We start from the raw sequence: 24,344 nt of genomic DNA on the forward strand, positions 1-24,344 counted from the left end.
AATATTGAATTAGATAATTTAACAAGATACAATACATGTCATTATGAAATTAAACAAAATTTTTAAAATACAAATATTAAAAATTACAGATAAAATATTTTCCATAATTAAACATTTAAAAAATGCAATTAAACAAGAAGAATATTAAACATTTTTAAAAATGCACAAAATTACAAAATACATTTAATTAGATTATTAAACCTTTAAAAAGACAAAACATTTAATTAAAAAATTAAATGTTTAATTAGAAAATTACATCTTAAAGACAATAAAACTTCAAATAGGAGTTAAACAGAAAATACAATGAAGCATTTAAAAAGAAAATTAAACATTAAAAGGTGGTAAAACATTTAAAAAGAAAAACCTTCAAGATTTAATCAAAACATTAAATATTGGAAAGGAAAAAAAACTCAAGCCGATAAAACATTTGAAAAAAACAATTAAACATTAGAAAGACAAAACATTTGGAAATCAAATCAGACATTAGAAAAGAATAAAAGGTGAGAAAAGAGCAAAACTAAACGTTTAAAAAGAATCAGACTAAAGACAAAACATTTGAAAAGACACCAGTTAGACTTTAGAAGATCAAATTAAACAGAAGAGACAATAAAACGATCAAAAAGAGCAAAAACAGATAAAGGTTTTAAAGCGTTTTCTAGTCTGAAATGAAAACATCAAGTTGTTTCTTCAAACATTTCCTCTTTCTATGTTCTTGGTTTGATTGTAGACAGATTTACTAAGAACTCATTTCAGAAAACTGCTTTCCAGATAAAGTCTACTAGTAGTTGAAGGCATTGATCAAACTAATGTTACCTTCTGATCTCCACAAACTTTACTGTTCAGTGAAGAGAATCAAAGTTTGTTGAGGATTTCTAAAAAACCCACAGGTGAAGGTCTGAGAAGAACTCAGATGGATGGTCTAAATGTGATATCAAGACTCATGCTCACAAGTTTTAAGGCTTCTGTTAACCAGAAAGTTCAAACTAACAGAGAAGTACTGAGAAACTTTTAAAATTTCAGTCATCAGACTGTCTGAAGGTTCAAACTAACAGAGAACTACTCAGGAACTTCGAAGATTTCAGTCCTTGGACTGTCTGAAGGTTCAAACTAACAGACATCTACTCAGGAACTTCAAAAATTTCAGCCCTCAGACTGTCTAAAGGTTCAAACTAACAGAGAACTACTGTGGGACTTAGAAAATTTCAGCCCTCAGACTGTCTGAAAGCTCAGGTCCTGAGGACTCGGGAGGTCTGGAGGCTTTGGAAAGTCTTGGAACTGAGGGTTCAACCCTCCAGCACAAAGGCTGAAGTCCAACCCCCTGAGAAAAACGGTCGAGTCGAGACTCGAGTTAAAAAAAAACTCGAAAATGGCAAAAAATAGATGATAAATGCGCAAAAAAAAGAAGAATTAGTATCTGAGCGAATAGCTCAGGAGGATAAGAGGACAGGCTACCAAGTGGGAAAGGTCGCAGGTTGCAAGAGCCCCCACGGGCAGTTTTTCTTTGTTTGTCTTTGCAGGATTTTGAGAGAAATTTAAGAAGTGTCTGGTCTTGAACCAGCGACCTGCAGCTCCATAGGCAAATCCTTAACTCCACTGAGCTATCAGATTCAGTATAAAAAAAATAAATTTCGTCGTCCTTTTGACATCGTAGTTCATGAAGTGACCACATGGGCGTGAGCCAAGTGGGTCGGAGTCTGGGTGGAGTCAGGGCGAGAGTAGGCGGGGAGGTGGGTGGCGGCCTCCCCCCTCTACTCCCCCACCATCCCACCACACCTCTCCAGCGCCCGACGAGTTCTCGTGTCTCCACGAGTTCTTCGAGTCTCCATGGGTTTCCTGAGTTTCTGGAGTTTCCACCAAGGTCGAGGCAGAACAAGCTGTCATGAAGAGGTGTTGAAGGTCGGCAGAGGATGGACTGACTTTTTTACAGCACTAGAAGGAAGACGACTAGAAGAGCAGGTCTTTAAACCACCATCCATAAAATCCATGGATTCGGCTCAGAGAAATGAAGGGAAGGTCAACTTTTTATCAACCTCCATCCAGATGTTCAACTTTATCTTTACTTTGAGATTTTTAGTCACCACAAACCTTTAGTAGTCACACTTTAGTTAGCATTCTATTAGGACTTCTCATGGAATCCACCAGGCAGAGATTTAGTTTTTTGTTGACAAACTTTATTCTTGTCATCGTGGGACTGCAGTATTTAAAACTGTTCCTTCTATTTGACCTCATGTTTATTAGTTTTAGTGGAGAAAGTTATTTTTAGTCTCTTAAAAACCAAATAATAAATTGGATTAGTCAAGAGGTTTAAATTTCTTACTTTGTCATATTTTAAATATGACAAAAAATATAAAAATAAAGTCTTGAGACAATTTGACCTGTAATTGGCGTTATATAAATAAAATTGAATTAAATTGTATGTATCTTGTAATGTTGGAGTAATTCAGCCATATATGTTGGAAAACACATTTTCTTTGTCCATTAATCTGTTGATTGTTTTCTCCAGTAATTCATTTCTTGTTTTGGTTTATAAAATGTCAAACCCAAATATATTCAGTTTACTGTCATAAAAACCAAAAAGATTTACATTCATGATGCAGGAATCAGGCAGTTTTTCACTTTTTATCTTAGTTTAGTCAGAAAGATAGTTGATAATGTGTGAATTGTTGCAGGCTGTGAGCCGTTAGGAAGGTTTTAATCTTTGGGGCCGAGTGTCAAAAAACATTTAGAAACCAACATCAACAAAACACTCAACAAAGATTTGAACATCATTAAAGGGAAATCCAACTTTTGCATGACAATGTCTAATTAAAGGACATTTATTTCCAACGTAAATGTGTGATATTCATCCTCTGGAGCTTTCTCTTCACATCGTCTTCCACCTGGACTGGTTTGGTCGGGAGCATGTGCAACAAACATTTGAAAAACTGCACTTTAACATCAATGAATGACACTGAAGTTTAATCTCTACATAAATGAGACTGAGTCTGGATGTGCTGCTCTGTCATTAACTCCTAAGTTTAGGAAAAGTTAAAACAAAAGAGTTCAGATAAGACTTGAGAATGAGCTTATTTTGAACAAACATCTCAGACTTTCTGAGCTTCAGCACCTCTAGCAAGATATTTTAACAACAAGCAACTCAAGAGATCCAGAAGTTGGAGAGAGTTAGCTTTAGCTGAGCCAAAGAACATGTGGGACGCTAACCTAGCAAACATTTCAGACTTTTCTCTGTGAATTCTGAGAAATAATTTACTATTTAATGACAGAGCTACACATCTTAACTCAGTCTCATTAAAACAGACTCTAATTCAGTGTCATCCATCCATATTAAAGTGCAGTTACCCAAAATGTTTGCTGCATGAGCTCCAACAAAACCTGTCCAGGTAGAAGGCCACTTTGACAAACAGGAAGTGGACGATTCCAAGCAGATTTATAGGAGGGGGAACCAGACTGTACTAAGTGTGGCCGAGTATAAAGGGGTGTTTTGTGGGTTTTTAAGGCTGATAATGATTATTAGTGAGACATTTGGAGTAGATATTCATTTGGATATTCATTTGCAGTAAATGAAAGTATTTAAAATCTTGGAGTTAAACTTTGAAGAACACAAACTAACAGAAAACTTTGTTGATACGTTTTTGTTTTGTTTACAGATGTTAAGTTAAAGGAGTTTTATTCGTTACGTATAACCAATCAAATCACTCCAGAAGACAGAGCGACCACAGGTAGATTAAGGTTCAGAGCCAAAGTATCACCATTTTTAAATGTATTTATTACTGTAAATCAGTAAAAAAATAAAATACTGATAATCAGTAAATCAGTCAGCCCACAATTACTACAATTCTACAATGTATGTCTCTTTCCTTTGACTTGTTATTTGTACAATATACGATGTATATTGTATATTGTACCGCTGCACTCCTCCTCTGTTGTTTTCTGGATTGTACTCAGCTGCATGCTTTCGTCCACCCGGCCTCCGTTGACTCGTCCCGCCTGCCGTCTCTGGAGCTGAAGCTGGATTGGAACAGACCAAAGTACAGTCCAATCATGATGCCAGCTGCCTCTCAAAAGGCTCCTTCATCTGGCAGGTAGCGGCACTTCTTCTGAGGGGAAGCTGAGCTGGACCAGCAGAACTTTGGAGATGTGTTCCAGTGGTTGGTGGATGTGTGGGGAGATAGAGAGGGACCTTTGAATTGTTCACAAAGGAAAACAGGGAACCCATTGGTAGTTTTAGTTTAGGCTGCTAATGCGGTGTGTTTTTAGGTTTTAAGAGGTGAACAGGAAGTTTTTTTCTGTATTGATTATCTTTTACTTTGTTCCTGGTTGGAATGTCCATCAATGTCAACGTGAAGTTCACTTTTAGTTCTGTTGATTTATTTTTATTTTACTAACACCCATTTGTTTTTAACCCCCTCACATGTTGTGTTGTTGTAAACTTAGTCTTTCAAATAAATTCTCGTCTAACCCTCTGGAAACCAGCGTTTGGACTGTTTTTGTGTTGCTCCTCACCTACTGACAGCTGTGGACTAAAGGCTATACTGTGATGTTTGTTGGGCGACATGCTATACTATAGGCTTTTTTAATTGACATATTACTGTGACTTTTTTTTGTTTGTGTTTTTTTTGTGTGTTTTTTTTTAGCAACATATAAGAATTCGAACAGTTTTAAAACTTACTATACTTTTACTTGTGCAATGAAATTATTATTCTATGGCATTTTTTAGATGACATATTATACTCTGATGTTTTCTTGAATAACATACTATTTTGACAATATACTGCACTATGACATTTTTTGAACCACATATCATACATGACAATTTTAGGCAACATGCTATCATTTTGCGCTTTTTGAACCACATAATAATCTATGTTTTGTTTTTTTTTTCTTGCCAACATGCTGTACTATGAACTACAGGCCATACTATGTTATCCTTGAGTAAAGTATACTATACTTTGACATTTTCTGAACTACATCCTATACTATGGCGTTATACACAGAGTGCTTTGGTTACATGTTGATTTATAATCTAGATTTTTTTCTGTTTTGTTTTTTGACGGGATTACCACAGACCTGACTGTGAACACCGTTGACACCCACCTCAGGGAGACGCTGTCTAAGATCTCAAGGCTGCTTGGTCGTGGTCTTTCTGGCACGTACTCTTCCAAGATGAGCCGGGAAGTTTAACACTGATGGAATAACACCAGGTCTAAGCCGACAAACTTCCAATTCCTCCTCAACCCATAGTCTCTGGGAAACCTACATGGAGTAAGAAAAGTAGACAGAGAAGTAATTAAGTCTGTACACAACATATTAAAAAGAAATCATGCTAATAAATTAAGTACAAAGAACCGAATTCGCCAATATACTGGAGACCAGAGCTATTTAATTTGATAAGTATAACCTTGTTTAGTAACATTTCAATTATTTGAGAGCAGTCCTAAAGAACTGCCTGTAATCCCAATCATAAAATGGGTTTGGAGGAAGAACATAGATGGTAATCTGGATATACATGAGTTAGGCTTTATAACTACTATTGGTAGTATTGGTGGTAGTAATAGCAATGTGACTACTACTACTAGTAGTAGTGGTAGTACACTAACTACTGCTGCTGATACTCGCACTGCTACTACAACTTGTAATACTATTACAAATGCTGATACTACTTCTATGACTCTAACAGCTGTTTATACTACTACTGCTGCTTGTACTTTTAGTATTACTACTACTGCTTGTACAACTATACTACAGCTACTATTAATTGTCTGGTGTTTGGTTGTCAAGCTGCTAGCTCGCCTTAGCATTTTGCTAGTGGCTAACTAGTTAGCGCTCATAGACTGGAAGCTCTCAACAAGATTTCATAATGAAAAAAGAGCCAAAAACTATTCTTACCTATGAAAAGTCATTCCAAGTTTCCTTGTCTCAATCGTACGACGTAGTGTGTAACTATATGCAGTACAGTGAGACGGCATACTTGTTGTTTCCGTTTTCACGCCGTCTACATCAACAGAATGCACTGAAACTTTTCCCCCACTAGCTTAGCCTCGCTGTAGCACGCAGCTCAAAGGGGCGTGTCCTATCTACTCATTCATATCTATGAGAACAGCGGTGGCTGCACATAAGGACGCCTGACGTTGATTAGCTGCGTAAATACCATTATATACAGTCTATGGTAAATACGTATGTGAATCGCATCATTGGCTGCAGCAGCCAGTCACCGGTCACTCACTGACTCACATTGAAAAATAGCACAGAATGAATTGTTACGTGTTTATTTTATTTACAATTTAGGTTGGATTTTTTTTTCTTTTTGTGCGCAGCGCAGATTTTCTGTGCGTGGAGACCGTGTCAGCAGTGCGCAATTGCGCAGCTTAGAGGGAACAGTGCAGACAGGAGTACCTGTTTGATAGCAGATGTCACACTCGTCTTAACTTTATCGTCCGTTAAAACTTCATCCACGACAGCCAACATGCAGTCCTTCACAGTTTCTGAGTCTGTGAACAGCCTCTTTTTCGTGGCCCTTTCCTGAGCTGTGCAGGTCCGCTTCATTGTAGTACAGCTCCGGTTGTAAGATGCAGTCAAACTTTCAATTATAGCCGCTCTCTCATGACATCCCTCGGGAAAGTTTGTCCGAAACGCGGCACGTTTTTCCAACGTGGTGTCTTCGGACATTATAATCTTTCAGCGCTGCAAAGCACTCGTTGCAGAGTAAACGCATTGGTTTGGCGTTCGGACTTGGTGGTAAATAAATAAATACTTGTCAGTCCACGCAGGATTAAACCGACGGTTTTCCTCACCGATTTGTCGTTTCAGGATAGAAAAAGACACGCTGCTATTTTCGCCTGTATAGAACTGCTAATGTTAACTTTTCAAACGCGACTCCTCAACACAATGCATTGTGGGTTAGTTGCTAGGTTACGGTAAGTGTTGCATTCAATGTTTGCAATAATGTTGGAATTTTTGTAAGAACTTGTCAGTGTTACTGAAAGATGTTTTTCTGTTTTTCTCGGACCCAAGTCCCAATCACTCGGCAGTTGCTTTAGGGCCACTCGAGGGTTGCTTTCGGGCCGCATGTGGCCCGCGGGCCGCTAATTGAATAGGGCTGGTTTAAGGCTTCAAATAACCGCAAACCTCATGTCACTCTGTCTACTATCAAATAAAGGAAAAAATTACACATTTTTTAAAAGTAATGTCCTGTTAATGTGGCAGTTTTTGCTGCAAGTTATTTTTTTCCAGCTTTATCAGCAACTAGAAGTCATCTGGTCAATGAAAATGCAGTTTCCTGAACCCCTTAATTCCTGTTATTTGGGTTTTTTCTTGATAAATAAAGATCTAAAATGTTATGATTCCAGCCTTTAGCATTTTTTGTGCCTCTAAATCTTGTACTCAAGATCACTGCTGTTTATCATAAAAAACCTATTTTATTCGGTTTTCTCCTCTTGAACACATTGACAATAATTACAACTACTTTCCACATCCTTACTAATTTATCTGAATTACAGAAGGCAGCGCTTATTATTTAAAACATACAACATGAACATATTTACATACAAAAACATCAGATCATCCTCTTCTCTGCTGCTTGCGGCACCTCAAGTAACCTCCGTCAACTTTTCTGCCTCCACAGAAGAGGAAATATCCCCCACCAGACCTTCCTCATCACTTTTTCCAGTAGTGTAACTTACAAACTGTGTAAATGATGAAAAGGAATTACGATTAAAATGAGAGCTTTCCTCCTCTACGTCGCCATGTTTGACTCTCAAGATCATACAACCCCATATCCAACTGAGTGGAATCTAAGTAAATACAGACCATATCGACTGCAAATCCTATATTTAATTGGAAATTGTACAAAGACAGCATAAAAAATGTTTAAAAATTGTGATTTTGTGAAATATAAGTGCTCATTTTGAAGCTAAACATGTTTGAGAAAACAGGCATTTTTACAATCAGCTGAACTTTTAATAAAACTTTGGAAGAGTTTATTTTGACATTCTGTGTTTTACATTTTGTAACTTTGGTCTTTTTCTTTCCTTTTTACCTGACTGGCTTTCTGGTAAAGATAACTGAACTACTTCATATAGTTTATTTACTTGGTAGCCTTGTGAATTTCCCCTAAAGTTTCATGTATCATTTTATTTAATTATTATATCCCTTTTCAATTATTGAGCTAAATCTGTGAAAAAAAAAAAGCTACAAACCCAAGTTATCAAATAAAGTTAGTGGACAAAAAAAGTTTGAACTGCAATAAAGTATAAAGTATAAGAAAATGGAAATACTTAAGTACAAGTTACTCAAAATTGTGCTCAAGTACCTCAGTAAATTCACTTTTTTGTTATTACTCCCGCTGAAGTAATGATGATCGGCGTACGTTTTTTCTCTTTTTGCAACATTACTCAAAAATGGAATAACGGATTTGGATGAAATTTACAGGGAAGGTCAGAAATGACACAAGGACCAAGTGGTTAGATTCTAGCATGATGTGGCTTATAGTCTGGATCCACGGATTGGTTAAAGATTTCTGTATCATTGAGAGATCGCGGCACGGCGTCACTGTAACCATGACAACAAGTGAACACTATGTCAGCTGCCTGCTGACGATCACATGACTGCGATCCTGCTACAAATCCACCGCTGTGGACTTATCCATCAGAAATCATACAAGAAACAACTGATTAAATTGTGGGGGTGTTTCTAAGTCCCATCAATCCATCAATTCGTCCGCTACATATTTAGGTCACACGATTCGGTATCTGTACATAACGTACACATGCATAACACACACCTGTGCTCAGCGCAAGGTCATTTTGTTTGTGGGTACATCTATATTAAATGGCCATATTTCATGATGCCGTGATTTTTGTCACAAATTTTTTCAAGATTTCATCCGTTGGAAATGATACGATGACTGAGCAGCCTTGGTGGAGTACTGCGCTCTCTGAGTGCTTTTCTTGTTTTCATTTTACCCCCCCCCCCTTTTTTTTTTTTACAGTTTGTCTATTTTCCTTTACTCTATTTATTCTGTTTTGTTTGCCATTATTTATTATATCTGTATTTCTGCGTTTTATTATTTTGCATCTGTGCTTTTAACAAAACTTTGGAAGAGTTTGGGAGCCCAGAGAGGTGAACTACGAGGCAAGATTAGTGGGTTTAGTTAGAGATTAGCGAAGATTGTTGAGTCAGAGTTTTCAGCGTCACAAAGGTGAGGAGATAGAAACTGTTTGGGGTTTAAATCTGCTTTCCTGACATTTCTCTCGGAGTAATATAGATCTCGGCTGAAGGAATACGTTTTTAAAACCTGCTGAATATATTCTAACCTGCCGAGCCGTACGATATAAATACTACAGTATCTCACAGTGTATGCAAAGCGTTGCCATGGGAACCATTTAGTTGGGTGATGTAGAAAATGCATGCGTTTCTATACTTGGTCCTGATTCGCTGCCAAGTTTAACTATTAATAATTGAAAACTAACGCAGCAGCAGAGATACTGATCAGCAGGAAAACCACAGCTACACTTCCAAAAACTCATAAATGTGACACCGGAAGTTACTGACGCGCAAAACTCCCACTGAAGACACACTTATTCCCTGACTTTAAGATACCACAACAGGCCGATCAAGTAGTAAGACATGAATTAAATTACAATTTAGAGAGGAGTAATATTAATGTGACATTGGTCTCATCCTCTTATTACATGTGTTTGGTTTTATTCATAACTATTAATAATAATATGACATAATATTCAAAAGATTTTATTAGACGCAATGAATTTTATAAGGATGATAAATAACAAATAATGAAAATGTGAAGAAAACATTAGAAACTATGTCTGTAAGCTGTGAAAAATAAAAACTGTCAAAAAGTGAAAGATATTCTTAAAACTATAACAATTTTTCATAATTAAAATCAATTTTACGCTGCTGGTGCTGCAACTGATTGAACACAGATTAGAAAACTGAGTGTAGCAGTATTTATCACAGAGAATATTCAATCAGTAACATCATCTTTAACTTTGATTGGGGCAAAGCGATTTACACAAATCCTTCATTACGGGACAGTCGGACCTAAATGTGCTTCTTCAAGATCATATTTAAGTGAATTAAATTAGACTTTTAACATCTCTAAAGTGCATCTGTCTAGTTAGAAATAAACAGCTGCATTAATAGTGGTAAATTAAATATATTTACTGTTTTCTACCAGCATTCCTGTCTTGCCTTATTTGCAGTAGCAGTGTTTTTTACTGTAACAAAAGTCCATATTCTTCGTAACTTTCCATTATATCAACCAGCTCCTCTTTACTCAAGTAGACAGAACATGATTGGTCCATTTTGTGCAGAAAAAGAGTCACATGACGGAGGCTGTGGAACAGTTTCTGCACTTCTGAATCTTGTATATTTGATTTTTCTTGGCATGGTGGTGTTCCTGAGCAGGAGTCGGTGGATTAGTGGATCCAATACTTAGTTTTTTTCATTTATTGGTGTCGATTTTTGAACCCGATTCCTCATAAAATGAATTTAAAAGTTAGCGGTGCTTCGTTAACTATCAGCAAGTTATTGGTTTTCTTTATTACCTGTAATTAGTGTCAGCCTTAAAAAAAAAAAAAAAAAAAAAAAAAAAACTGATCGGGGGACTTTCCACTTCAGAATCGATTTATTTTATTTATTTATTGCAGTGACGCCTGAAAATCATAAGATAAGTCATTTAATCTTAATTTATCGCTTACATACTGAGAATATTCTGCATTTTCTGAATCTTTTAATGATTTTATGAACCATAGATGATGAAATCCCCAAATCAATTTCATTTAAATTGTGAAACATTATTCTTACGTGCTCCACATCTTTACTTTTTAAAGACTGAGCTTCTCTAGAATGCTCTTTTTAGACTCACTAACCATTTACTAACTAACCTAATTAGTTGTAAAACATTCTAATATGTGCTTTTTTGGTGTCCCTGTCCCAACTTTTTGGAAGCACATTGCTCTAATCATATTCAAATAAACTGCACACTGTTTACCCAGCAAAAATATACTTATTCCTATTTGTTTTTGGTGCTAGACCTAAAGATCTCTAAATTAATGCATATTTGTAAGTTAGACAGCCTGTAGGAGTTAATATGCTGCACCTGTTTCATTAATGAGATGTGCAAAGAATAATTTTGAGCTCATATTTCTTAAAAAAAAAAAAAAAAAAAAAATTTTCTCAGGTTCAACATTTGATATGTTGTCTTTGTATCAATATTTTCAATTAAGTATAAGGTTTAAATCATTTGGATCCTGTTTTATTTACTTTTTTCTCAGCTTTTTTGGAAATCAGGTTGTATCTTTAAAGTGTTGATATTGTATTTTGAAAGTGATAATTAAAATTTTTGTCGTAAAATCTATTGCTGAAAGAAAAAAACTGTAACAAACACGTAAAGCTTTCATGTTACCCAAACTCTGCATGTAAATACGCTGATAAATGAGACAAGATTATGTCAACAAACTGCAGAAAATACCTGAGGATTCAGTCAGATGTCAGCAGAGCAGGAGGAGGAGATGTGGAGCGATTAATCTGAGTGAAATCAACGGTACCTTGAGGGACGGAGGTTCAGTCCGTTGTGGTAAAAGTCAGAAGCTGCAGCTTTGAAGAAGCTTCTTCACTCGTATTTAAAGAGCCTGAACTCACCACAGACTCTTTAAAGGATCAAGGAGGAGGTTTTCAGTTCAGATCCAGTCTCCATGAAAACACGGGACTCAGATCTTTCCCAGGAGCTGCATGACAGCGATGGTGGTGCTCTGGCCGAAGATAAACGCTCCACAGATCAGAGTGATGACGCCCCAAACCGTGAGGACCTTTCTGCAGAGGAGAAAAACACAATACACAATCAATCAACTCATTGATCAGACTTTATTTATAGAACACGTCTGAGATAAATAAAAGATCAAATATTACTATCACATATTATTAATATTGTACATTGTTGTAGTTGTATGTTGTTGTTATAGTTGTTTTTGTTGTTATTGTAGTAGTTTGTTGTTGTTGTAGTATGTTGTTACTGTTCTGGAAGTATGTTGTCGTTAATATGATAAAATATCTATTATTAAAATATACATGGATAAATAGGTGAAAGACAAAACAAAAATTGAAAGACAAACGAAGAGTAATAAATAACTAAAATCCATCAGATCAAAATAAAAGTTTGCATTACATTAGATCCTGTAAAACCTGGACTTTAAACTTAACATGGCAGTATTTATAATCCAGTGTATTTCCAAGCAGGACATTTTCACTCTGTTTCTCTATGCATTTATTAGATGTGCTGAAATATACAGTCATAAAAGCTAAAATATAACAGTTGTAATTATTTAGAAGAATGAAAACCTCACTAATAAACTGTACTGAAGATACATGCATGTAAGAAAAGACTACATAAAACAACAAACACATTCAAGAAAGTAACAGCTGTTAATTTTGTCTGACCTTTAATGAAAGCACTAAATAAACCATTTATTTGACCCACTTTCCTTTCTTCATTAGCAGGACTCTACACTGCAGTTTGTCACTTAATAAGCACAAAATGATTAGTACAGTCCACAGATGGTTTTGCAGTTGTTGGTCTTTTAACAGATACCAAACCATAAACTAAAATGTTCCTGTAAGAGTTTCAACTCATTATTTGTTAAATATATACTGTACAGACACACACCTGGGTTCATAAGTGGCTCAGAGAAGGTTTATGCATTTGATTAATGCTAAGGAGGAATAAAAAAAAAATAAAAAAAATCCCCCAAAATAGAGAAGTTTGATCTAAAGTTTGCCAACACTTGAAAAAAACTTGTAAAAATCCTGACAGTGACTGACAGGCTCGGAACAGAAACGCTGACAGGGAGATGTTTCCATCTTCAGACCATCAGCAGCAGCAAAGTTAAAGAGTTTAGGACCAAAAAACATTTTGAAGTTTCTGTTAAACTGAAGTTTTATGAGCTGAATGTTCCTCTATGAGAATGTCCAAAGTAACATTCTGAAAATCACCTTTTCTGTCAGTTTCTGCTTTCAATCCACAATAAAAATGCATTTTTGATGCCCCAAATGGAGCTTTGTGTAAAAGAACAACTTGCAGAACCTTCAGTCATCACTTACACTGACTGTGAAACACATTATTTTTATTATCTGTGTTGATTTTGTCAGACAGCATCGATCAGAGGATAGATAATTATTCTGCACAGTGACTTTAGAATGACTGTAGCTTAAAATATGGAATTTAAATCAATATTTCAAACTGCATACAATAAAAAACCAACATGTGAACACAAACAGTGTAGGAGGCCTCAGAGACAGAGATGTGACAGAACTGCAGCTGAATGGCAGCAAAGATGATTTTTTCAGTTTTCTAAATATCGACAGAACTAAAGCTGTCGTGACTGATTAGTATTTGTGAGGATTTTACCAAATTACATCCCAACAGTGAAATAGGTGTCAACCGATTATCAGAAAGGCCAATAATTGGATCCAATATTCAGCATTTTTTCAATTACTGGTATAAATTATTCTCTTTTTCTGTTTAAAAATCTAATTCTGCAGCAAATGCCCAGGCATGAATCTGAATCCACATCTTGTGATCACACCATACCTATACATGTAAAAGCCACATATAGTCTTTTTTGACGTGATAATAGGCATACGTTTGTCTGTCCATAAGCAATATTACTCAAAAACGGACTACCAGATTTGGATGAAATTTTCAGGGAAGGTCAGAAGTGATTAGATTTTGACAGTGATGCAGCTTATAGTCTGGATCCACAGTTTTGTTAAGTATTTCTGTATCATTGTGAGATAGTGGCACGGCATCACTGTAACTATGACAACAAGTGAACACTACATCAGCTGCCTGCTGATGATCACATGATTGTGATCCTACTACAAATCCACCACTGCAGACTCAAGCTTGTCTTATGCTTGATGAGTCCATGAGGTCTGTGCGACTCGGTGCGGATGAATTATGTCATATTAGCAGCCACATCCCCTCACACAGCCCTTCTCAAGCGGAAAATTTCTGTTGTCACGCACCTCCAAATTTTTCTAACAACGTGGACGGAGACACAGGGAAAACTGGCAGAACAGGAGCTCCTAGCAGCAGAAGTTCAGAAATACCGGCATCTATATAATTCATCACACAGAGATCACTGAGACAACCGCATTATGAACAACTCATGGCGTGAAAATAAAACTAACTGCTGAAATGCAACTATTCAGTAAAATGCAACGTTGTAAGTGGTGTAAACAATGGCAAACAACTTCTACTCTAGTACCAGAGTAGACTAGGTAGACGTGTGTTTGCGATACACTGCCCCCTGCAGTTCGGGAGCAGATGCTGCATGGAGCATAAAGTCACACGTTCTCTCGAGTGGATTTCCAAGTGTCTGATTTCCGCGCCTCACGTTCATGCGGAAAGCATAACCCAGCCTTTAGTGGGACTTATCCGTCAGAAATGATACAAGGAACAATTGATTAAATTGTGGGGGTGTTTCTGAGTCCCATCAATTCCTGCCGTCCGCTACATATTTAGGTCACGCGATTCAGTATCCATACATAACGTGCAGATGCAGAACACACGCCTGTGCTCAGCGCAAGGTCATTTTGTTTGTGGGTCCATCTATATTAAATGGCCACATTCTATGGTGCCATGATTTCTGCCACAATCTTTTTTAAAGTTTTCAGCAGTCGGAAATGATGTGACTCAGCAGCCTTGGCGGAGTACTGCTCTCTCTGAGGGCTTTTCTTGTTCTGTATCTGTAATTTATGCCGCAGTGTACTTTTGTATTTCTTGTTTTGCCTCATTTGTACTGAGCTGCTGTAACATGTAAATTTCCCTGGTGAAGGATCAGTAATTTTTCTCATCTCATCTAAAGAACAATTAAAAATTAAACAGAGATAATTATCCATTAGTTAAGTAATCCAAGAAAATGGATAATAAAAGTTTCAGATCCATTTTCTATTTGATTCACTTGGATGGTGTGAATTGAAAAAGTGTTAAATGAGCCAAACACCCACTTAGTAGTCATTTTACAAACTGTATTCACTCTGTCCCTCTTCTTTGGATCATCCCCCGTACATATATTTACACTACATTAACATTTAAATGAAGTTTTACGCTCACCTGGTCTTACAGGACACCGGCTCAGACTGCATGGCAAACATCAGGCAGAGTCCTGTTCAAACACAAACACGAGCTTTAACAGGACGTGCACAACATGTGGCAGAATTTGTAATAAGCAACTACAGAGCTCTACCTGGGAAGATGAAGATGAAGAAGGCGCTGATGCCTCCGATGACGCTGATGACCTTACTGATGTCCGGCATGAACACGGCGATGAGCAGCGTCGCCACTATCCACAGGACTGTTAGTACGTAGCGACTTCGGCTCTCAAACTCCACCGTTAAAAAGCCGCCGTGACGCCGCCGCCGCCAGCTCAGGAGGAAGTCCTGGATCACTGATCTGGAGAGCACAAACAGGCAGTCATCCTGGTCAATTATTGTAGGTCAAAAAAGAAATCCAGCTGTTTTACTGAAACTCTTATTCTCACCATTTCTAATAATCTGAAGATTGCAACCCATAAAAAGAACTTAAAGTGATCTCAGGTTGGCTATACTGTTTTCATGTTTACCGAGAACTCAAATCTAAGACCAATTCCACCTCAATTCACCAAATTTTTTAAAAAGTTCACAGTAACATTTGTCAGATTTTTTTCTGTGCATTCATGTGTTATTAAGTCAAATGTGTAAAACCTGGAGTCACAGGTAACATTAGTTTTTGAGTTAGAAATTCTTTAAGAAGGTCAGGCCATGTTGATTTTTGCTGGGCATGGTGGTGGAAGTATTATGCTGTGGATCAATGATAAAGTGCCATAACTTGAGAAATAATGTAGATAAAGTCCTGAAATTTTGCAGGCTCATTGATACGCATGTGTGGTGTTCAATAGCCAAGTAAGTTTCACATATGAGAAATCTGACTTAGTATTGTAGTGCATAACAGTAACACGTAGATTAAAAAAGTGTTGGGTCATTCCACCTTAATTCACCAAATGCCCCACGCCTGACCATCTTCAATTTGACAACTTATTTTTAAAGTGGTGAATACTGATTTAGTTGACCAGGAGTAAAATCTCGGCTCATAGGTAACATTCAGTTAAAAATTCTTAAAGAAGGTGGGTTCATGTCGATTTTTACTGGGCATGGTGGTGGCAGTATCATGCTGTGAAGTGCCATAATTTGAGAAATAATATAGCTGGAGTTCTGAAATTTTACAGGCTCATTGATATGGACATGTGGTCTTAAATGGTACAACCCTGCTTTGATAGAATAATACAAACCAGTCATATAATGTTGCAAATTTAGTCCGAAAATTTTCTTTACTCCAATATCTCACCAACCATAAAACCTTTATTTTTCACCCTAAGAGGCTTATTTTTTTTCTTCCTTTGACTGGTACCGATAGGATCTTTAAAATGTTGAACATGGTGCCAACCAGCTATGGCCAATATTATGTCATCTGAGGGGAATTCGGTGAATTGAGGCAGAATAATTAGTGCTGATCTTAAAGTGAAATATTGAGCAGAGTTTGCACGAGTCACCGACCTGCCAAGCAGCAGGGTGATGGGATAGACGGTGATGATGGAGACTCCAAACAGCAGCCGGGCGATGACCATCAGGACGTCGTCACTGGCGTACGACATTAAAATGTCGGCCTTCACGTCCTTTCCAAATGTCAGGTACCCATAAACCCCTGCAACGGAAGGGCAACATTTTCTTTAACTGTCACCAATGACACTGAGCAAAATGGTTGTATTCAAACTAAAACTATTTCTCTTTTTATTGGGTGGGTATTTTAATGATATTATATATACATTTTGTGCAATGGAACAGTGTGCCTAAAACGTGCAAAGAACATATTATAGACAGTGATTAGTATGTGGTATTTATGTATAATAATCCTCACTGAAAAAGGTCCAATTGCAGTGAATTTGTACGTTTCTCCACGGGTCGTTATCTTGCTGGAAAACAAATTTTCTCCCAAGTCAAAGTTCTTTTGTAGACTGCATCAGCTGACCTGTGATGGTTTAAGTCAGCCAGGATTTCTCTGTACTTTACTGCTTTCATTTTACCCTCTACATGTAAAGGCCTTCCAAGACCTGCTGCCAAGAACCATCCCTACATCATGATGCTGCCACCACCTTTACAACATGATGCTGCCACCACCATGCTTCACATCATGGTGCTGCCACCACCTTTACAACATGCTTTACAACATGATGCTGCCACCACCATGCTTCACATCATGGTGCTGCCACCACCATGCTTCACATTATGGTGTGATGCTGCTACCACCATGCTTCACATCATGGTGCTGCCACCACCATGCTTCACATTATGGTGTGATGCTGCTACCACCATTCTTCACATCATGATGCTGCCACCACCATGCTTCACATCATGGTGCTGCCACCACCATGCTTCACATCATGGTGCTGCCACCACCATGCTTCACATTATGGTGTGATGCTGCCACCACCATGCTTTACATCATGATGCTGCCACCACTATGTTTCACATCATGATGCTGCCACCACTCTGCTTCAGATCATGATGCTGCCCCCACTATGCTTCACATAATGATGCTGCCACCACCATGCTTCACATCATGATGCTGCCACCACCATGCTTCACATCATGATGCTGCCACCACCATGCTTCACATCATGGTGCTGCCACCACCATGCTTCACATTATGGTGTGATGCTGCCACCACCATGCTTTACATCATGATGCTGCCACCACTATGTTTCACATCATGATGCTGCCACCACTCTGCTTCAGATCATGATGCTGCCCCCACTATGCTTTACATTATGATGCTGCCACCACCATGCTTCACATCATGGTGCTGCCACCACCTTTACAACATGCTTCACATCATGATGCTGCCACCACCATGCTTCACATCATGGTGCTGCCACCACTCTGCTTCAGATCATGATGCTGCCCCCACTATGCTTCACATAATGATGCTGCCACCACCATGCTTCACATCATGATGCTGCCACCACCATGCTTCACATCATGATGCTGCCACCACCATGCTTCACATCATGGTGCTGCCACCACCATGCTTCACATTATGGTGTGATGCTGCCACCACCATGCTTTACATCATGATGCTGCCACCACTATGTTTCACATCATGATGCTGCCACCACTCTGCTTCAGATCATGATGCTGCCCCCACTATGCTTTACATTATGATGCTGCCACCACCATGCTTCACATCATGGTGCTGCCACCACCTTTACAACATGCTTCACATCATGATGCTGCCACCACCATGCTTCACATCATGGTGCTGCCACCACCATGCTTTACATCATGATGCTGCCACCACCGTGCTTCACATCATGATGCTGCCACCACCATGCTTCACATCATGGTGCTGCCACCACCATGCTTCACATTATGGTGTGATGCTGCCACCACCATGCTTTACATCATGATGCTGCCACCACTATGTTTCACATCATGATGCTGCCACCACTCTGCTTCAGATCATGATGCTGCCCCCACTATGCTTTACATTATGATGCTGCCACCACCATGCTTCACATTATGATGCTACCACCACCACCATGCTTCTTAGTGGGGACGGTGTCTTGTGATGATGTGGAGTCTTTGTTGTCCATGAAATATAACATCTTGCGTGATGATTAAAAAGCTAACTTTTGGTCTCATCAGAACAAAGAACATTCTTTCAGTTGCCTTCGGAGTTACTTGTCTCTTTCTTGTACAGTCACTGAGTTTTTGAGGATGACCTGCTCTAGGCAGATTTAGACATGTACTATATTCCTTCCATTTCGTCATGATGAATTTAACTCTGCTCCCAGGAACAACAAGTGACTTAGAAATTTTCTTGACATATCCACTGACTTGAGCTTTTTACAGAGTTACTTGGATTGTTCTTTAGTCTTCATGGTGTTGTTATACCCAGGAGTACTGATTCACCAGTGACTGGACCTTCCACATACTACAATCACTGAGACACATTCACAGCACTCATATGATCTCCATATCCTAATTGTGTGACTTCTAGCACTAACTGGCTGCACCTATGTTGAATTAGGTTAGTCAGTTTTTTAAAAAAGGTGATTATTTACTCAAAAACTAATTTCACATTTTTAGTTAAATGACATTACTTTGTAGAAATCTGTTTTCACTTTGACATGAAAGTGTTTTTAGTAAATTATTGACAAAAGAAGTCAAATTAAATTGACAATGATCCATTTCTGAAAAGAAATAAATATTGAATATTTGATATACGTAATAATGAATATATATGAGGTCTTATGTTTTTTTTTTTTAAATTAACTCATGATACTGTATGGAAATCTGTGTCACTTTGACATGAAAGAGTCTTTGGTTTTTGGGGTAAATTCTTCTTAAAAATCCTAATTAAATCTATCATAATTCAAAGTTGAAAAGCAATAAAAGGGAAACATTTCCAAGAGGGATTGAATGTTTTTGATAGACATTGTAATCATAAAACTAGAATAAAATGAGAAACAGTAGGAGTAAAACATAAATACTTAAAGAAAAGCTACAAAACAAGTTGAGAATTAATACACAGGCCTTTTTAACGAATGGAGCCATGTAGTTTCTATAGTGACATTTTGGTGTATTTTTTATGTCAAATGTTTATCAGACTATCTGCATTTATAAATTAATGTGCAGTAAATTAAAATAAGGGTGCAAAAGCTTTTAAACTGTCAGGAAAACAACAAAAAATGAGCAGTTCTACAGGTGTATTCACAGTGTTTCTGTTTTAAATGGTGTTATTATGACTGGATATTTAATCAGGAGGTGTTCTGACCTGTGAGGGAGTAAATAATGAGGCAGAAGATCATGGAAACCACGGAGATGAAGACCCAGTGGGAGAGCCTCTGGTTCTCCATGCTGCTGTAGATGGCGATGGACGCCTCGTGGCACTGAAACAAGCACAGAAAACAAGGAAACTCATCTCGCTTCATGTCCTAGTTCTGTCTTTGTGGTTGAAGCTGACAGCGGGGGTCACATTGAGACACATTCAACCAGGGATTGTACGACTCTCTTTCAACAAACATGAGATTTTTCTCATCAGCTGGCAGGCTGAAGATCCAAAGGTCTTATTACCTCCGATCTTCCTGCCACTGTGATGGACTGGAGGTCAGGAATTAAATGGAGGCACAAAGGGGCCGACTTAAACCATCACAGGTTTCAGGAAACACACTCTTGTCCCCACTTGATCCCAGCTGCCATCACCTGGCTTTAAATCTCCCTCTCCTGCCCCCAGCTGCCTCTCAGGATCTCATCAGCTTCTTTTCAACCTTTTGCACTGCAATCATTCAGCCGGGGGGACCGTGTGTGTCGAGAGGACGTGCATCAATCCTTTCGCCTTTTATTAGATCCGGCCGGCAGCCTTCAGGGGTTACCTTGGCAACTTGGGAAGTTACACATTTGTCCGTCCTGCTTCGGATTGACAGAATGATCTTTTTCCATGCACTCTACCTGGCTATTAAATATGAAAAGCTGGCTTTGCGGAGCTCCCACTGAGCGCAGTCAGAGTCGGCCTGCTGACCTTTACATTACAGCTAACACACTGCAGAGAAAGCCCAAAAGATTACACTGGTCTACAAAATTTTGGGAAGTCTCTGCTTCAGAGATAAAACTTGCTAAATCTTATGTAATTTGATACAATTAAGTGAAAAACAAACATTAAACGTCTTAGTTGGCTACTCTTTTCAAGATATTTAATGTTAAAGTTTTATTGCACAAATGCTGGGGCTCAACAAGGGGTGAGTGTTGGACATTTTTCTTTCCTGGCTCCAAGGACTGTCGTAGCGGCCAGTCTTTCCTAACATAGTGAGATTCCCTGGCTTGGCTGTCCCATTCACATAGAAAACAGCAGTACTTTGTATATCCACCCTGTAGCCCAAGTACGAGTGCAACCACTTTCAAATCTCCACAAATCTGCCACTGATGTTGCTCATACTTTATACACCTTAAGAGCTGTTTCATATTTTCGTATGTTTCCTTCATATGAACGGCATGACCAACTGGAATGGATGGCAAAACATTTCCATTGTGGAGTAAAACTGCTTTAAGACTTGTTTTGGATGAATCGATAAACAGTGTCCATTCATCTGGATCATGAGTGATGCTAAGGGCTTACATCAAGCCATTGATATCGTTGCAGTAAACCAGATCACCTTTCATCAGAAAAAACTCAACCAGACCTTTTTGGCGATCACGAAAGCTAGAGATCCTGACATCACTCTCCAGGAGATTCCATTGTTGCAGCCTGGAGCCCAACAGCTCTGCTTTACTCTTAGGCAGTTCCAAATCCCTGACTAGGTCATTCAGTTCACTCTGAGATATAAAGTGTGGTTCAGGAGAGGAATGTGACGGCCTGAAGTCTGGATCAGCTGATGTTGATGGCTCAGGACTAGCTGCACCCTGATCATCATCTTGGTCATCATCAGAGTCTAAGGAGTAAGATTCTGGTGCATCAGGAACTGGTAGGTCTTCTCCATGAGGCACAGGGCGAAGAGCTGATGGAATATTTGGATACTGCACTGTCCATTTTTTCTTTCTGGAAATACCACTTGCAACTGGGGGTACCATACAAAAATAACAATCAGTAGTGTGATCTGTTGGTTCACGTCAAATCATTGGAACTGCAAAAGGCATAGATTTTCTTTTCTTGTTGAGCCACTGGCGTAGATTTGATGCACGTGTTACAGCAATAATGTGGGGCCCAGCTTTTGTCCTGGTCACCTATTTTGCATCCAAAATAAAAATGGTATGCTTTTCTCACCATTGCTGTTAGAGTCTGCTTTTGTAATGCAAAGGTTACCTCACCACAAATATAACAGAAATTATCTGCATTGTGTACACAGTTTCGAGGCATATCTGCTTCGAGAGTTAAAAAACATAAGAGTTCCATAGAAATATGAGGTCCTGGCAACTTTTCAGTTATGAAAACGGCTGCATGGGAATTATAATCCACAGGTCAACTCGTGCTACTGATCAAGAAATATCTCTACATTAATACATTACCTTAACTTTCAAGACACAGGTTTTCTGCAAGTAATGTGTCAAATACAGGATGCTCATTCAAATTTCTATTCAACATGATAGTATTCTTGTTTGGAATCACTGTTTGAAATCGATTATGTCTTAGGGAAATATATTCCCATTTGAAATGGGACTCGATTTCTCATTAATTTTCCAGAAATTTCACAATTTGACCTAATACTGTATCTTGAAAACTATAGCTAATTGGCACTTCTGACTTATTTTTTCTTTAATAGTGACCAAAAGTTGGTAAAATTTCACTACTCTTATCCAGGAAGCATTTTGCTTGTAGACCAGTGTTATTGAGGAAACCTACTATTCAATAACTGCCATTACTCTTGACACGAAGATATACTGAAGCTTGAAATGAAACTCTAAAAGACATTTTCTTTTTTTATCTGCTCAGGTTTTGAGATAATCCGTCCGCTGCCATTGAAACACGACGGCAGTTAATGGAAATTTATGTGTGGTGATTTCAGTATTGAAAAACACACATTAATTTACAAGAAATGCCTCCACATTATACAGATTTTCCACCATTTAATCATGATTAACAGCAAATACAATTTTTTTTTTAAAAAAGTCCAGGGTAAAAGTTCAGGCAGGTAGCAGATTGTGTTGTGTTAAAGCATAACATTTGTCTTTTTGCAAATTTGTCTGGGATTTTGAAATTGTGATTCACAAACATCATTACCTGTGGCTGATTCTTCCTCTAATGGATGTTCCTCTGGTGTAGTTACAGTTTAAAGTCCCATACAATGATGATGACCTCACTTTTTGTTGATTTTCAGTAAATTGTGAATATATTTTCCTACCATTTAAATTGTAAATAAATTTATGATTTGGATTTTTTAATGGATTTTTCTGTTGGGTTTTTGCATCCTTAAGGGTTGTAAGTTTGGAAAAATTACATTTAGAAGTAATTTGTATAAGAAGATAAACTAATTAACATGAATTAAATGTTTTTTGGGGTTTTTTTTGCTGCTAATCCATGACCAGATTGTAACTTAACAGCATGTAGAATGATTTCTATATAAAAGGACTCAAAGGTTGTAGTCTCCTGATCGATTGGTTGGTCAACATGATCACATCTGACCAAATTCTCATTGGTCAAACAATTGCAGATGTTACTTTAATAAGGAGAAAAGCTCCGCATCAACAGCCTTACATGACTGACCCGTTATTTTTTGGCAGCAGAAGGAACAGACTACCTCTAAACACTGGTCCAACCTAATGGAGTTTGCTGGATCTAACATATTTATGAAAGTTTACTCAAAGTTGGGTCATAACTAACTACCAACATCTCAAAGAAGTCATAGATGTGGTTGCATGTTGGCCAAAAAAATCAAGTGTAAACATCATAACCAGCAGTTTGTGGATCGCAGCTCAATATCCAACATGCAGATGATCTAAAAACAGCAGCAAACTTGTCGGTCTTTATTCCTCTTCTAGGTTTTGTGCTGCAATCACCAGTTGATATAGTTCTGTTGTCAGGAATCATATGATTATGGGCAGCTGATCTGCTCCTAGTCTGTTGTTACCATTTCAGTTTTTTAAAAAAACACGTTAAAATGATTTAATAGTTTGCAAATACTGGCTTTTAATGCTTTTTTTAAGTAATTAATTTAGGTTAATGAGGCTGCAGGTAGAGTAAACTCAGTGTACAGTGGCTCCTTTCAGTCATCTAGAGATACAGTGGATAGATTGTTTTCAACAACCAATCAATAGTTTGAAGAGAAGGTATAATTTCAGCCAGCCAAGATAATCTTTGGTTCATTGCAGCCATAAAGGATATGGGGCGAATTTTCAAATTAAATCCGAAGGAAATGACATTTCTACTCACTTGTCTCAATACCTCCCTTTCACTCTCCAACTGCACAAACACTAGCTGACATTATCTACAAAATTTAGCCCAATATTCTCCACAAATTCCAACAAGTTCTCAGCAAAACACAAACTCCAACACTAACTCCAGGAATAGCACAAAAAACTGCATAAAGTTGAGTCTAGTGAAGCCTGTGGGACCAAATGGGAAAGTGGTGGATATTAGGGGAAACCTAAAGTCAACATCAGCACTAAGATGTTCATTTTCACAGCAAATGATGCCAAATATCAGTTATTAGTCTCCTTCATTACTAATAATTGGTTTCAGCCCTCAAAAAAAGCGGTTGGCCCTAAGTCTACTGGCTCAAAAATAGTCTGCTAAACTA

At 37.9% G+C, this 24,344-nt stretch overlaps 1 protein-coding gene and 1 long non-coding RNA gene across 4 annotated transcripts in view; both read right to left on the bottom strand.

Moving 5' to 3' along the window:
• Positions 1-2,689: 2,689 nt before the first annotated feature.
• Positions 2,690-6,383, bottom strand: LOC129348129 (uncharacterized). Its single transcript, XR_008600588.1, has 3 exons — positions 5,887-6,383; positions 5,095-5,253; positions 2,690-4,180 (listed from the first exon to the last, which is right to left on the bottom strand). It is a non-coding gene; the product is annotated as an uncharacterized LOC129348129 (long non-coding RNA).
• Positions 6,384-7,390: 1,007 nt separating this feature from the next.
• Positions 7,391-24,344, bottom strand: part of slc38a8a (solute carrier family 38 member 8a) — a 30,780-nt gene continuing 13,826 nt past the window's right edge. The window contains exons 6-12 of one of the 3 annotated variants that reach the window (XR_008600587.1): positions 19,892-20,006; positions 16,612-16,759; positions 15,267-15,472; positions 15,134-15,185; positions 11,662-11,832; positions 11,492-11,567; positions 7,391-7,682 (exon numbers count right to left, since the gene is read on the bottom strand). Coding sequence is in view for 1 of the 3 variants with exons in the window: in XM_055007723.1 (XP_054863698.1) it covers positions 11,730-11,832; positions 15,134-15,185; positions 15,267-15,472; positions 16,612-16,759; positions 19,892-20,006 (624 nt within the window). In the remaining 2 variants the exon portion in view is untranslated. Of the gene's footprint in view, positions 11,833-15,133; positions 15,186-15,266; positions 15,473-16,611; positions 16,760-19,891; positions 20,007-24,344 lie in introns of all 3 variants that reach the window. The other 2 variants (XR_008600586.1, XM_055007723.1) reach the window with 2 other exon arrangements.

Source organism: Amphiprion ocellaris, chromosome 3, assembly GCF_022539595.1.
Source record: "Amphiprion ocellaris isolate individual 3 ecotype Okinawa chromosome 3, ASM2253959v1, whole genome shotgun sequence".
Lineage (NCBI taxonomy): Eukaryota > Metazoa > Chordata > Actinopteri > Pomacentridae > Amphiprion > Amphiprion ocellaris.